This window comes from Ranitomeya variabilis, chromosome 4, assembly GCF_051348905.1.
Source record: "Ranitomeya variabilis isolate aRanVar5 chromosome 4, aRanVar5.hap1, whole genome shotgun sequence".
NCBI lineage: Eukaryota > Metazoa > Chordata > Amphibia > Anura > Dendrobatidae > Ranitomeya > Ranitomeya variabilis.
Window position 1 is genome coordinate 182,872,649 of NC_135235.1, and position 12,363 is coordinate 182,885,011.

The window sequence follows — 12,363 nt, forward strand, 5'->3', positions numbered from 1 at the left end:
TTAAGCATAACAGACGCGGGTTCTTTACTGTAAGAGCAGTGAGACTATGGAACGCTCTGCCGTATGATGTTGTAATGAGTGATTCATTACTTAAATTTAAGAGAGGACTGGATACCTTTCTTGAAAAGTATAATGTTACATGTTATATATATTACCGTATATACTCGAGTATAAGCCGAGATTTTCAGCTCAAATTTTTGGGCTGAAAGTGCCCCTCTCGGCTTATACTCGAGTCAGGGTCGGCGGGTGATGGGGAGAGAGGACTGTCGCATACTCACCTGCTCACGGCGCTCCTGTCGCTGCCCCTGCCTGTTTCATGGTCTTCGGTTGCCGCAGCTCTTCCTCTATTTAGCGGTCACGTGATACCCCTCATTAAAGTAATGAATATGGGCTCCACTCCCATAGTGGTGGAGCCGCATATTCATTCCTGTAATGAGCGGTACCAGTGACCGCTGACAGAGGAAGAAGCTGCCGTGCCCGGAGACCGTTTGTCCGGGAGAAGGAGCCATGGACCGCCCCGGAGCAGGTGAGTATTTCATATTTACCTGTCCAGGTTCCACCCGCCGGGCGCCACTCCTTCCCGTCCTCTTGCTGTGACTGTTCAGGTCAGAGGGCGCAATTATTATTATTATTATTCATTTTTATAGCGCCATTTATTCCATGGCGCTTTACATGTGAAGTACGGGGCAAATATAGACAAACACATTAAACATGAGCAAAAACAAGGCACACGGGTATATAAGGAGGGAGGACCCTGCCCGCGAGGGCTCACAGTCTGCAGGGGATGGGTGATGATACACTAGGAGAGGGTAGAGCTGGTTGTGCGGCGGTTCAGTAGGTTCAGGATCACTGCAGGCTGTAGGCTTGTCGGAAGAGGTGAGTCTTCAGGCTCTTTTTGAAAGTTTCTATGGTAGGCGAGAGTCTGATGTGCTGGGGTAGAGAGTTCCAGAGTATGGGGGAAGCACGGGAGAAGTCTTGGATGCGGTTGTGGGAAGAAGAGATGAGGGGGGAGTAGAGAAGGAAGTCTTGAGAGGATCGGAGGTTGCGTGTTGGTAGGTACCGAGAGATCATGTCACAGATGTATGGAGGAGATAGGTTGTGGATGGCTTTGTAGGTCATTGTGAGGGTTTTGAACTGGAGTCTCTGGGCGATAGGAAGCCAGTGAAGGGTTTGGCATAGGGGAGAGGCTGGGGAATAGCGGGGAGACAGGTAGATTAGTCGAGCAGCAGAGTGTAGGATGGATTGGAGTGGTGCCAGAGTGCTAGAGGGGAGTCCAGAGAGTAGGAGGTTGCAGTAGTCGAGGCGGGAGATAAGGGCATGCACTAGTGTTTTTGCGGTGTCGCGGTCAAGGAATGCGCGGATCCGGGAAATGTTTTTGAGTTTGAGACGGCAGGCGGAGGCAAGGGCTTGGATATGTGGCTTGAAAGAGAGGGCAGAGTCGAGGATCACCCCGAGGCACCGGGCGTGTGGGACTGGGGAAAGTGAGCAGCCATTGACATTGATGGATAGGTCGGGTGGAGGGGTAGAGTGAGATGGGGGAAAGATGATGAATTCTGTTTTGTCCATGTTCAGTTGTAGAAAGCAAGCAGAAAAGAAGGCTGAAATAGCAGACAGACAGTACGGGATTTTGGTAAGTAAGGAGGTGAGGTCAGGTCCGGATAGGTAGATCTGCGTGTCGTCGGCATAGAGATGGTACTGCATACCGTGGGATTCTATGAGCTGTCCCAGACCGAAGGTGTAGATGGAGAAGAGAAGGGGTCCTAGAACAGAGCCTTGAGGAACACCGACTGACAAGGGGCAAGGTGAGGAGGTGGTGTGGCGGAGGGAGACACTGAATGTCCGATCTGTCAGATATGATGAGATCCAGGAAAGGGCCAAGTCTGTTATGCCAAGAGATGAGAGGATTTGTAGCAGAAGGGAGTGGTCCACAGTGTCAAAGGCAGAAGACCGGTCCAGGAGAAGGAGGACAGAGTAGTGTTGCTTGCTCCTGGCAATGACGTATTAGTGTGCGCGCCGCCCTCTGCCTGAACAATCACTGCGGAGAGCCGGTACGCTGAGGAGCATCGGGCAGCTACGACAGGTGAGTTTGTCTTTTTTTTTTTTTATGGCAGCAGCAGCATTATATGTGGCACCGTTTTATATGGAGCATCGTATGGGGCCATAATGAACTGTATGGAGCGTTATATGTGGCACATTTTCACACTTAACCTACTGATGTCTCAATCAATTTTACTTTTATTGGTATCTATTTTTATTTTTGAAATTTACCAGTAGCTGCTGCATTTTCCACCCTAGGCTTATACTCGAGTCAATAAGTTTTCCCAGTTTTTTGTGGCAAAATTAGGGGGGTCGGCTTATACTCGAGTATATACGGTAGATTCTTTGATAGGGCGTTGATCCAGGGAACTAGTCTGATTGCCGTATGTGGAGTCGGGAAGGAATTTTTTCCCCAATGTGAAGCTTACTGTTTGTCACATGGTTTTTTTTTTTGCCTTCCTCTGGATCAACATGTTAGGGCATGTTGGGTTAGGCTATGGGTTGAACTAGATGGACTTAGTCTTCCTTCAACCTTAAAGGGACACTGTCACCTGAATTTGGAGGGAACAATCTTTAGACCTAGGGGCGGGGTTTTCGGGTGTTTGATGCACCCTTTCCTTACCCGCCGGCTGCATGCTGGCTGCAATATTGGATTGAAGTTCATTCTCTGTCCTCTGTAGTACATGCCTGCACAAGGCAATCTTTTATATATTTTTTTTATTTTTTTTCATATTTTTTTTAAAGCATTTATTTTTTACTTTTGCCGTGCTTCAATAGCCTCCATGGCTGGCATAGCCTGATCATCTCTACTACATGGGAGTGAAGCTCAAATCGCTCCTATGTAGTAGAATTGCTGCATTGCTATGTGCGCCGACCACAGGGTGGCGCTCACAGCAATCTGGCATCAACAACCATAGAGGTCTTCAATAGCCGACTGATCGCTGACCCCCGATCACGTTCAAAACAGCTGACATGTCCCGGCTTTGATGCGGGCTCATCGCCGGAGCCCACATCAAAGCGGGTGTTCTGACCTCGGACGTACTATCCCGTCCGAGTTTAGAAAGGGGTTAAATGACAAAAAATGAAAAGAAATATCATATGTAAAATAAAAAAGTTTGTATAAATTAAGTTAGTGACGTTCACTACAGTATTACCCTACGTATAGATTTATTTGCCTCTATATTTGCCTCTAATTAGTTTTTTTTTTTGCAAAAATATAACGGACATCACTAACACTGTGACATAAGCTCCCCTAATGCACTAGCTAAGAAATCACCAGGTGATAATTTTTTATTTTTTTTGCATGAGAAAGACGCTACTTGCCTACCCATAAAGCTACTCTGCACTAGCTATTTTTTTTTCTAAAAGAAAATCAGACGTCAATAACATTGTGACCTTTGCTACTCTAATATGCTAACTCCCTACCTATAAAACTACACCATTTATTATTTTTTTGCCTCTAAAGAAAATCTGATGTTGCGAACACTGTGACATCCGCTAGTGTAATACGCTACCTCCCTATGTATACAGCTACTCTGTACTGTTATTATTAAAAAGAAAAAAAACAAAACCTGACATCAATTACACTGCGACATCCGTGACTCTAACTAGCTAAGAAAAGAACAAGTCCCTTGGCGCAGACTCTGATCAGCAGCGATACTGGTTAGAACACTACGGGCACGCGAAGAGTATGATGCCACAAAAATGTAGTTGGGAGTGAGGGTGGACTGGAACAGGGATTGGGTGGCTGCTGCTGTGATCACAGATCAGTTACACAGCAGCCAGTACACAATACAGATCACAGGAGGATCTCAGGAGACAGAGCACAGTAGATAGATTGCAAGAGGATCGCACTGGCCACCAATGAATTTTTCTCCCTTAGGGAAACACAGCATATACAACCACTGCTCTGCGGTAAAAATGACTTGCAGAGTGGTGATCGCTATTTTAGATGAACCCCTTTTGGCCCTGATTCATGAGAAACGATTATTCATTATTATAAACTTTTGTGACATGGTGATCACCCCACCCATTCTGATTGTTGTGATTAGAGGGGACATGAGGAAGGACGGTAAAGCCCCCTCTCGGGGCGACATGCAGGGGGTGGCCTGCTATCAGAAACAGCAACCATCTTAACATGGGTCACCACGCAATGCAGCAACTCCGTATATATACTTTGCTTTACGGGAACGCAGCACCCACAGCGCAGTATATGTACAGCGCATGTCGGGAAAGGGTTAAGAAAAACTGGACAATAGCTCTAAAAAGGTATTCCCATTTCAGCCATTCAAGCTGAAAATAACTTTCTACATGTGGCCGCCAAAGGTGGTCGTGTGTAGACTTTGCTCTTCTGTTTCCATAACTGCCATAAAATGAATGGGAGGTATGTGAACGTCACAGCAAACCAGGCTATGCTTCTTTGTAATAGAAATAGAAGTTCAGTGTCCTGCTGCTTTCCATAACATCTACAGTCGTTTTGATAACCGTGTAGCACAAACCCGTACAGCATTTTCCATCCTTGTATGGCATCCAGGTCTTCCTATCTCAGTTACGAGTGGCAGATACTGTAAACGGTTAATTCATATTTATTTTTCTTTTTTTTCCAGCCACTTCATTGAATAACGGTGAGTGTATAGGTGGAGCCACACTTAGTCTGCTGCACGATAAAGCATTTGGTTACACAGGAGATATCCAGGCACAAGAAATATGTCTTTATTTGACAAAGGCAGCCAGTGCGCCGTATTTTGTGATACTGGAGAAATGGATTTACAGAGGAATCATCGATGATCCATACAGGTACGAATTTTTTTTTTTTTTTTTTTTTTTTGGGGGGGGGGGGGGGGGGGGTTTCTGCATTTTTTACAATTGCTGTAAAGTTACCTCATTACAATAGTTGATGGGAGATTGTTATGACTGACAGCGTGACATATGAAAGACTAGGGACACATGAAAAAAACTGAGAAAATGTATAGAATGAACAAATAAAGAAGACATTTTTGTATTTATCTCAACATGTTATGAAATGGAAAAATTAAGTAGTAAAAATTTAGTAGTGCGGTTCCGGTTCCTAAGAATGTTGGGTGACAACCAATGCAAGTACATTCTTGAAGTGTAATTACCATATGGATTTCCATACACCTTCTCTAAAACCTCAAACAACATGTAATGTGCAGGATTTATAAATGGTAAAAATTAAAGGGAATTTGTCAGTAGGGTAAACCCTCCCAAGCTGTCTATATGGGCATGCAGGTAATTGGAAGCTGAATAAAACGATACCTTGATATGTGATCTAATGTCTTATTCCAGAGAAATCCACTTTTTTATATGCAGATGACCTGTTAAGATCTATGGGCCTAGCATAGATCTCACCAAGTGTCTTCCTCCAGAGCTTATTTTAAATGAAAGGTGATATTACCATGTGATGTGTAATAGCTGCATTCTGCTGGCCTGATTTACTTGTCACACAGTGCAAGAGGGAGATTCTCAGTGAGTTTTAAGTTTGGCCGTAGATCTCAATAGCTCATGTACATGTAAGAGAAATATGGATTTCTCTGGAATGAGAAGTCTGATCACAGATGTCAAGATATCATTTTATTTGGCTTCCTATGACCTACACTTCCATATAGGCAGCTTAGGAGGGTTCATCCTATACTGACAGATTCCCTTTATTCTAGCCTGGACTTAAACTGCTTTCAGAGCCCATAGAAACTGTTGCCAATCTTAACAAGAAATATGAATGATGTTCCAGGAAGATCAGGGAGAGGGCCATGTAAAACAACTGGATAGGAAAGCTAGAGCACATAAAAAGGCAATATTGTCCGGGGTATACATCTTGAGAATTGTGAAGATAAAGCACCTCTGTGGCAGGCTGAGAATGTGTTCTGGAGTGAATATGGTTTGTCCATGGGATGTATCTTTCCAGGAGAATTCATCTAGAAGTACCATCAATTGTTCTGTGCACAGTGTTGTGGTTGGCCTGTCTAAACATGCCAATACATATTCAAAAATCTGCTTATAGAGTTAGGTCCAGAAATATTTGGACAGTGACGCAAGTTTTGACATTTTAGCTGTTTACCAAAATATATTCAAGATAGTTATACTGTATGATCAATATGTGCTTAAGTTAAAGCAGAGATTCTCCTTTCCGACATATGACATAACGGTACGTAATATTTTGCAGTGACTTCCCACAAATTGACCTACTGGTACGTCATGCGGAAAATAGTCATTATGTCAAAAGATACAGTGATTGGGTAAAGATGACTGCTGTCTTTGCCATGGTTCAATTCTGACTGACCAATCACATCAATTGCACATTAAAAGCCCTATCCTGGTGGCTTTTTCACTACGGTTATTGGTGCTGCTTGTCAGCACCAGTCATAAGTTGTCTTCTAGACCCCCGCATCCTCCCCTGTACCTGTGGTCTTCTGAATGGTCACAGTCAACCAACCATCCAATGAAATCCCGGCAGTGCTTGGTCATCTGCTGGTCACCCCTATGTCTGCCTCCCTTCCAGTGAGGTACATGTGACTGGTATGCTGCTCGGCGATCTGCCTGCTGGGACTTATGGTTCTACCACAAAAATAATCTCCTGAGCTGCAGATGCGCTGTTTCACATCTGAAGACTAGAGTTGAGTGAACTTGTTCGGATTTGGGTCCAAATTTGATCGGCAGCAAATATTGTTTTTGCAATATTCGTTTAACACAGCCAAACGTCATTAGAGTCAATGGGAGTAGAAATTGCCGAATATGTTCAGAACCGATCATCAAACATAGAATCGATCGAATAGGGTACTAATATGGCACGAATATGGCAAATTCAAACTTGGCGACCGAATCCGAACACATTTGCTCAACTCTACTGAAGACATCCTTGGTTCCTAGTAAATGGCTTCACCCAACCACTAACTATGAGTGGAGAAAAAGTTGTGGTGTTATCATTCATATTCTATGTAAAAAGGCCAAGAAAGCAAAAATTCTGCCGGGGTATGTAAACCTTTGAGCACAACTGTATATGTTTTTTTAATTTTTATCACCCTTGTCTTGCGGTTACTGAGCGCTGATAAGTGATCACATCATAGTTAGGAATCTTTGCTCAATTTTTGGCCAGGACTTATTTTTTGGACAGGTTTTCACTTCTGCATTCGCACCACCTCTGTGTGTCCAACCTGTGGCCTCAGCCCTTTGATCATTATTGCAACCCAGTGGACAGAGTCCACTGCAGAGTCCATTTTTTATTATTTTTTTTTTAACTGTTAAAAAAGAATTAAAAAAAAATTGTCTAGGATGTACTGACGTCCGTCTAGTAAAACTAATTTAGAGTAGCTTTTAAATTTTAGTAGAACATTTTTATATTACTTTTTTTTCCGCTAAAAAATATATTATTATTTATGTATTATATATTTGTGTGCGTCCAGTAATTTTTTCTTTTGTAAATCTTGATTTATAAATTTTTAAAACATACATGCGTATAACGTATAACAATGTAATAGTAATGCTCAGATTGTATTGCACTAAGATATAGAGACATAATATGTGCTATTGACTTGAGTGGCAAAGAACATGTCAAAACAAAGAAAAGAAAAGAAAAAAACACAGTAAACTAATTCATGTCATTATGTAAGAATTCATTCCAGATCTAATGATTCTTAATGGAACGGCTGGAACTTACTTGAGAGGATGTGACATTAGGACTTCACACTGGTAATCATCAATTAGTTTGGTATTACAAGGGGAATAAAGACTATCCTTTATTAGGGATTAAAACGGGCTACCAGTTTGGGTAACAGACTCAGTGCGGCACGGGCCCCAGAGGTAAAACGAGGGAGAGGTCCTGTCTTGAACTTATGAAATAGATAATACAAAAGGGGAAAAAGGAGGGCCAAGTTATTTTATCCCCTTCAAGTTGAATCCCTTTTTCGTTTTTTGTGTTTTCGTTTTTCGCTCCCCTCCTTCCCAGAGCCATAACTTTTTTTTATTTTTCCATCAATATGGCCTTGTTTTTTGCGGGACGAGTTGCAAAAAAAGTGCAATCCCACACTAGTTTTTTGTTTCACTGAATGCTAAAACTTACCTGCCATTATGATTATCGAGGTCATTATGAGTTCATAGACACCAAGCATGTCTAGGTTCTTTTATATCTAAGTGGTAAAAAAAATTACAAACTTTGCTAAAATTAAAAAAAAAAAAAAAAAAATGCGCAATTTTCCGAGACCCGCAGCGTTTTCATTTTTGAGGATCAGAGGTTGTGTGAAGCCTTATTTTTTGTATGCCGAGCTGAGGTTTTAAATGATACCATTTTGGTGCATTTTGATCGCCCGTTATTGCATTTTAATGGCGACCAAAATACACAATTCTGGCGTTTTTAATTATTTTTCGCTACGCCATTTAGCGATCAGGTTAATCCTTTTTTTTTAATTGATCGGACGATTCTGAATGCTGCGATACCAAATATGTGTAGGTTTGATTTATTTTTTTTAATTTTGAATGGGGCAAAAGAGGACAACTCGATCGGCTCTGCTACATAGGAGCAAAGCTCAGATCGCTCCTATGTAGTAGAATTACAGCATTGCTATGAGAGCCAACCACAGGGTGGCGCTCACAGCAATCCGGCATCAACAACCATAGAGGTCTTCAAGAGACCTCTGGTTGTCATGACGACGCATCGCTGACCACCGATCACGTGACGGGGTCAGCGATGCGCACATTTCCGGCCCAATGGCCGGAAGCGCTAGTTAAATGCCACTGACATATCCCGGCTTTAATGCGGGCTCACGGCCGGAGCCCACATCAAAAGGGAAGATGTGACGTACGCTGTACTAGTACTGCGCATGTCACGAAGGGGTTAAAGAATGGTGTGAGAGTGCACAGTCTAGGGAAGCCATGAGCACATGAATTTCTTGTGTGTGCGCGCGTTTCCCAATTAGATAATTCTTCTATGAAGGTACACACGGCACTCAAGGTACTCGTTGATGGTGCACAAGTCAGGTTTCCAGCCCGTCAATTAGTAATCACAAAACACTTGGCGCTCAGTAGTTTTTTGCAGAAAAAAGTTGAACATTTCATTTATTGTGCATCCAGTTCAAAGATTTAAACATTTTCGGTCTATTCACAAGACCTTCATCAGAATAATCTTTAACAAAACTGGAGAAATGAGCACGATATATGGGCCTGCAGGCCTGCATATCAATACGACCTCAAGGATCCTGGTGTATGCATAAGCATAGAGGCGCAAAGGAAGGGCGAGGAGTCGCAGTATGGGCTGGCGCTTGAGCTTCCAGGTCCGAGGTGCAGAGAAGCCGATCGTCCCGGAGAACGCGTTCTCTGGGACGATTGGCTTCTCTGCACCTCGGGACCTGGAAGCTCAAGCGCCAGCCCATATTGCGACTCCTCGCTCCTGCATGCAGACCATTCTTTCAAAGTCTGCATTCCAAAATGGCGCTCCTTCCCTTCCGAGCTCTGCCGTGCGCCCAAACAGTGGTCCCCCCCACATATGGGGAATCAGCGTACTCCGGATAAATTGCACAATACATTTTGGGGTCCAATTTCTCCTGTTACCCTTGAGAAAGTAAACATTTGGGGGTGAAACGATCATTTTTGTGGAAAAAATATGATTTTTTTTATTTTCATGGCTCTACATTATAAACTTCTGTGAAGCAGTTGGGGGTTCATAGTGCTCACCACACATCTAGATAAGCTCTTTGGGGGGTCTAGTTTCCAAAATTGGGTCACTTGTGGGGGGTTTCTACTGTTTAGGTACATCAGGAGCTCTGAAAAAATGCAACATGACGCCCGCAGACCATTACATCAAAGTCTGCATTCCAAACGGCTCCCTTCTGAGCCCCGACGTGTGCCCAAACAGTGGTCCCCCCCACATATGGGGTATCAGCGTACTCAGGAGAAATTGGACCCCAAAATTTGTTGACAAGTTTGTCCTGTTACCCTTGAGAAAATAAAAAATTGCAGGCTAAAAAATCATTTTTTGAGGAAAAAAAAGGATTTTGTATTTTTACAGCTCTACTTTATAAATTTCTGTGAAGCACTTGGGTTTTCAAAGTGCTCACCACACATCTAGATAAGTTCCATAGGGGGTCTAGTTTCTAAAATGGTGTCACTTGTGGGGGGTTTTCACTGTTTAGGCACATCAGGGGCTCTCCAAACGTGACATGGCGTCTGATCTCAATTCCAGCCAATTCTGCACTGAAAAAGTCAAACGGAACTCCTTCTCTTCCAAGCTCAGCCATGCGCCCAAACTGTGATTTATCCCCACATGTGGGGTATCAGCGTACTCAGGACAAATTTCACAACAACTTTCATGGTCTAATTTCTCCTGTTACCCTTGTGAAAATAAAAATTTTGGGGCGAAAAATCATTTTTGTGTAAGAAAAAAAAAAAAATTATTTTCACGGCTCTACGTTATAAACTTCTGTGAAGCACTTGGAGGTTCAAAGTGCTCACCACACCTAGATAAGTTCCTTAAGGGGCCTAGTTTCCAAAATGGTGTCACATGGGGGGGGTTTCCACTGTTTAGGCGCATCAGGGGCTCTCCAAAAAGCGACATGGAATCCGATCTCAATTCTAGCCAATTCTGCATTGATAAAGTCAAACGGCACTCCTTCTCTTCCACGCCCTGTTGTGCGCCCAAACAGTGGTTTACCCCCACATATGGGGTATCGGCATATTCAGGAGAAATTGCACAGCAAACTTTGTGGTTCATTTTCTCTTTTTACACTTGTGAAAATAAAAAAAAATTGGTTCGGAAGTAAAATGTTTGCAAAACAAGGTTAAATGTTCATTTTTTCCTTCCACATTGTTTCAGTTCCTGTGAAGCGCATAAAGGGTCAATAAACTTCTTGAATGTGGTTTTGAGCACTGTGATATATGTGATGCAGTAACCCCTGTAACAGGTAGGGGGCGGTGCATGATCTCCCCAGTATGCGCTTGGAGGCGTGATGGTGTAGAGAGAAAGTTTGGCAGGATTGTAAATGGCCAGTATGTGTGTTGCAGAGGAGGTTACTCTGCACTGTCAATCTGATGTATTGTGGTTATGCTGGGACCTGTAGTCCCTCAAGAGTTTGTGTTATGTGTATAGTTCTCATGGGAGATTGGCAGGGCTAGTCATGAGAGATGGGAGGGTCAGACTAGCCACACACACACTCCCACCCAGGGGAGTGGTTACCAGTATGTAACGTGACCAGGGTGTGGGTCAGTGTTGGTTGTGAGCTCCCTGTGTGTGGAGCTGAGAGGCGTGTCCGGTAGTTCCTGTGTGGTTTCAGTGTTTGGACCTGAAGGGTCCAAGTGCAAAATCCCTGAGGGAGTTCCTGAGGGCTCGGTGTGTTCCTGTGTTGGAAGCCTGAGAGGAGGCTTCCTGGAAAGCACCTGCTGGCGTGGGAGGTCCTAGTAGGAGGACCGGATCCCGGAGCAGTGCACAGTGGAACTGGGGAAGCTGGAGTCCTTCGGTGAGGTCTGGACTGACTACTGTATGCCGGGCAGGCAAGTTGGGGATCCCTGTTAGGCAGCTTACCCAGAAGAGTGTTAACGGAGTCTGGGGAAGCTGGAGTCCTTCGGTGAGGTCTGGACTGACTAGTGCGTGCCGGCCAGGCAAGTTGGTGATCCCTGTAAGGCAGCTTACCCGGAGGTGCGGACTGGCAAGGAGTCAGCAGGTGGAGCCGGAGCTCCCGTCAGGTATCGTACAGGCCGGTAGTGCTTGTGAAGTTCTATGAACTGTGTGGTCTCCCTTGGGAACTGGTTAAGGGAGGACCAGCGTGTTAGTGGCCGTGAGGCAAAGCCGTACACTGAAGTGTTAAGCTGCAAGTAAATATCACCAGTTGGTGCCTGTTGTGTTTCATGTTATGAACTGTGCGTACCCCGGTTTATGAGGCTTAATAAACCGCATGGACTGCTTTGTTTTATAAACCCGTGCCCGTGTGCTTGAATATCGCGGCCAAGTGAGTGTCCCCCAACACTCTCAGTAAGAGAAACCTTACAGCACCTTGAGGGGTGTAGTTTTTAGAATGGTGTCAAGTTTGGGTATTTTCTGTCATGTACACCCCTCAAAGTGACTTTAAATGTGAGATGGTCCCTAAAAAAAATGGTTTTGTAAATTTTGTTGGAAAAATGAGAAATTGCTGGTCAACTTTTAATCCTAATAACTTCCTAACAACAAAAAAAAATGTTTCCAAAATTGTGCTGATGTAAAGTAGACATGTGGGAAATGTTATTTATTAACTATAAAGGAATACAACAATATCACTGGCGCTCGGCATTGAAGCCCACCATGTGAGTGGGACTGTCTGGTGAAATCACCCAGCTGCTGGTATCCTCAGA

At 43.8% G+C, this 12,363-nt stretch overlaps 1 protein-coding gene across 3 annotated transcripts in view; it reads left to right on the top strand.

The window, feature by feature from the left end:
- TUBGCP2 (tubulin gamma complex component 2) overlaps positions 1–12,363 on the top strand; it is a 362,650-nt gene that overhangs the window by 113,775 nt on the left and 236,512 nt on the right. For all 3 annotated transcript variants that reach the window (XM_077259452.1, XM_077259455.1, XM_077259454.1), the window contains exon 8: positions 4,644–4,833. In XM_077259452.1, the coding sequence (XP_077115567.1) occupies positions 4,644–4,833 (190 nt within the window). The remainder of the gene's footprint in view (positions 1–4,643; positions 4,834–12,363) is intronic.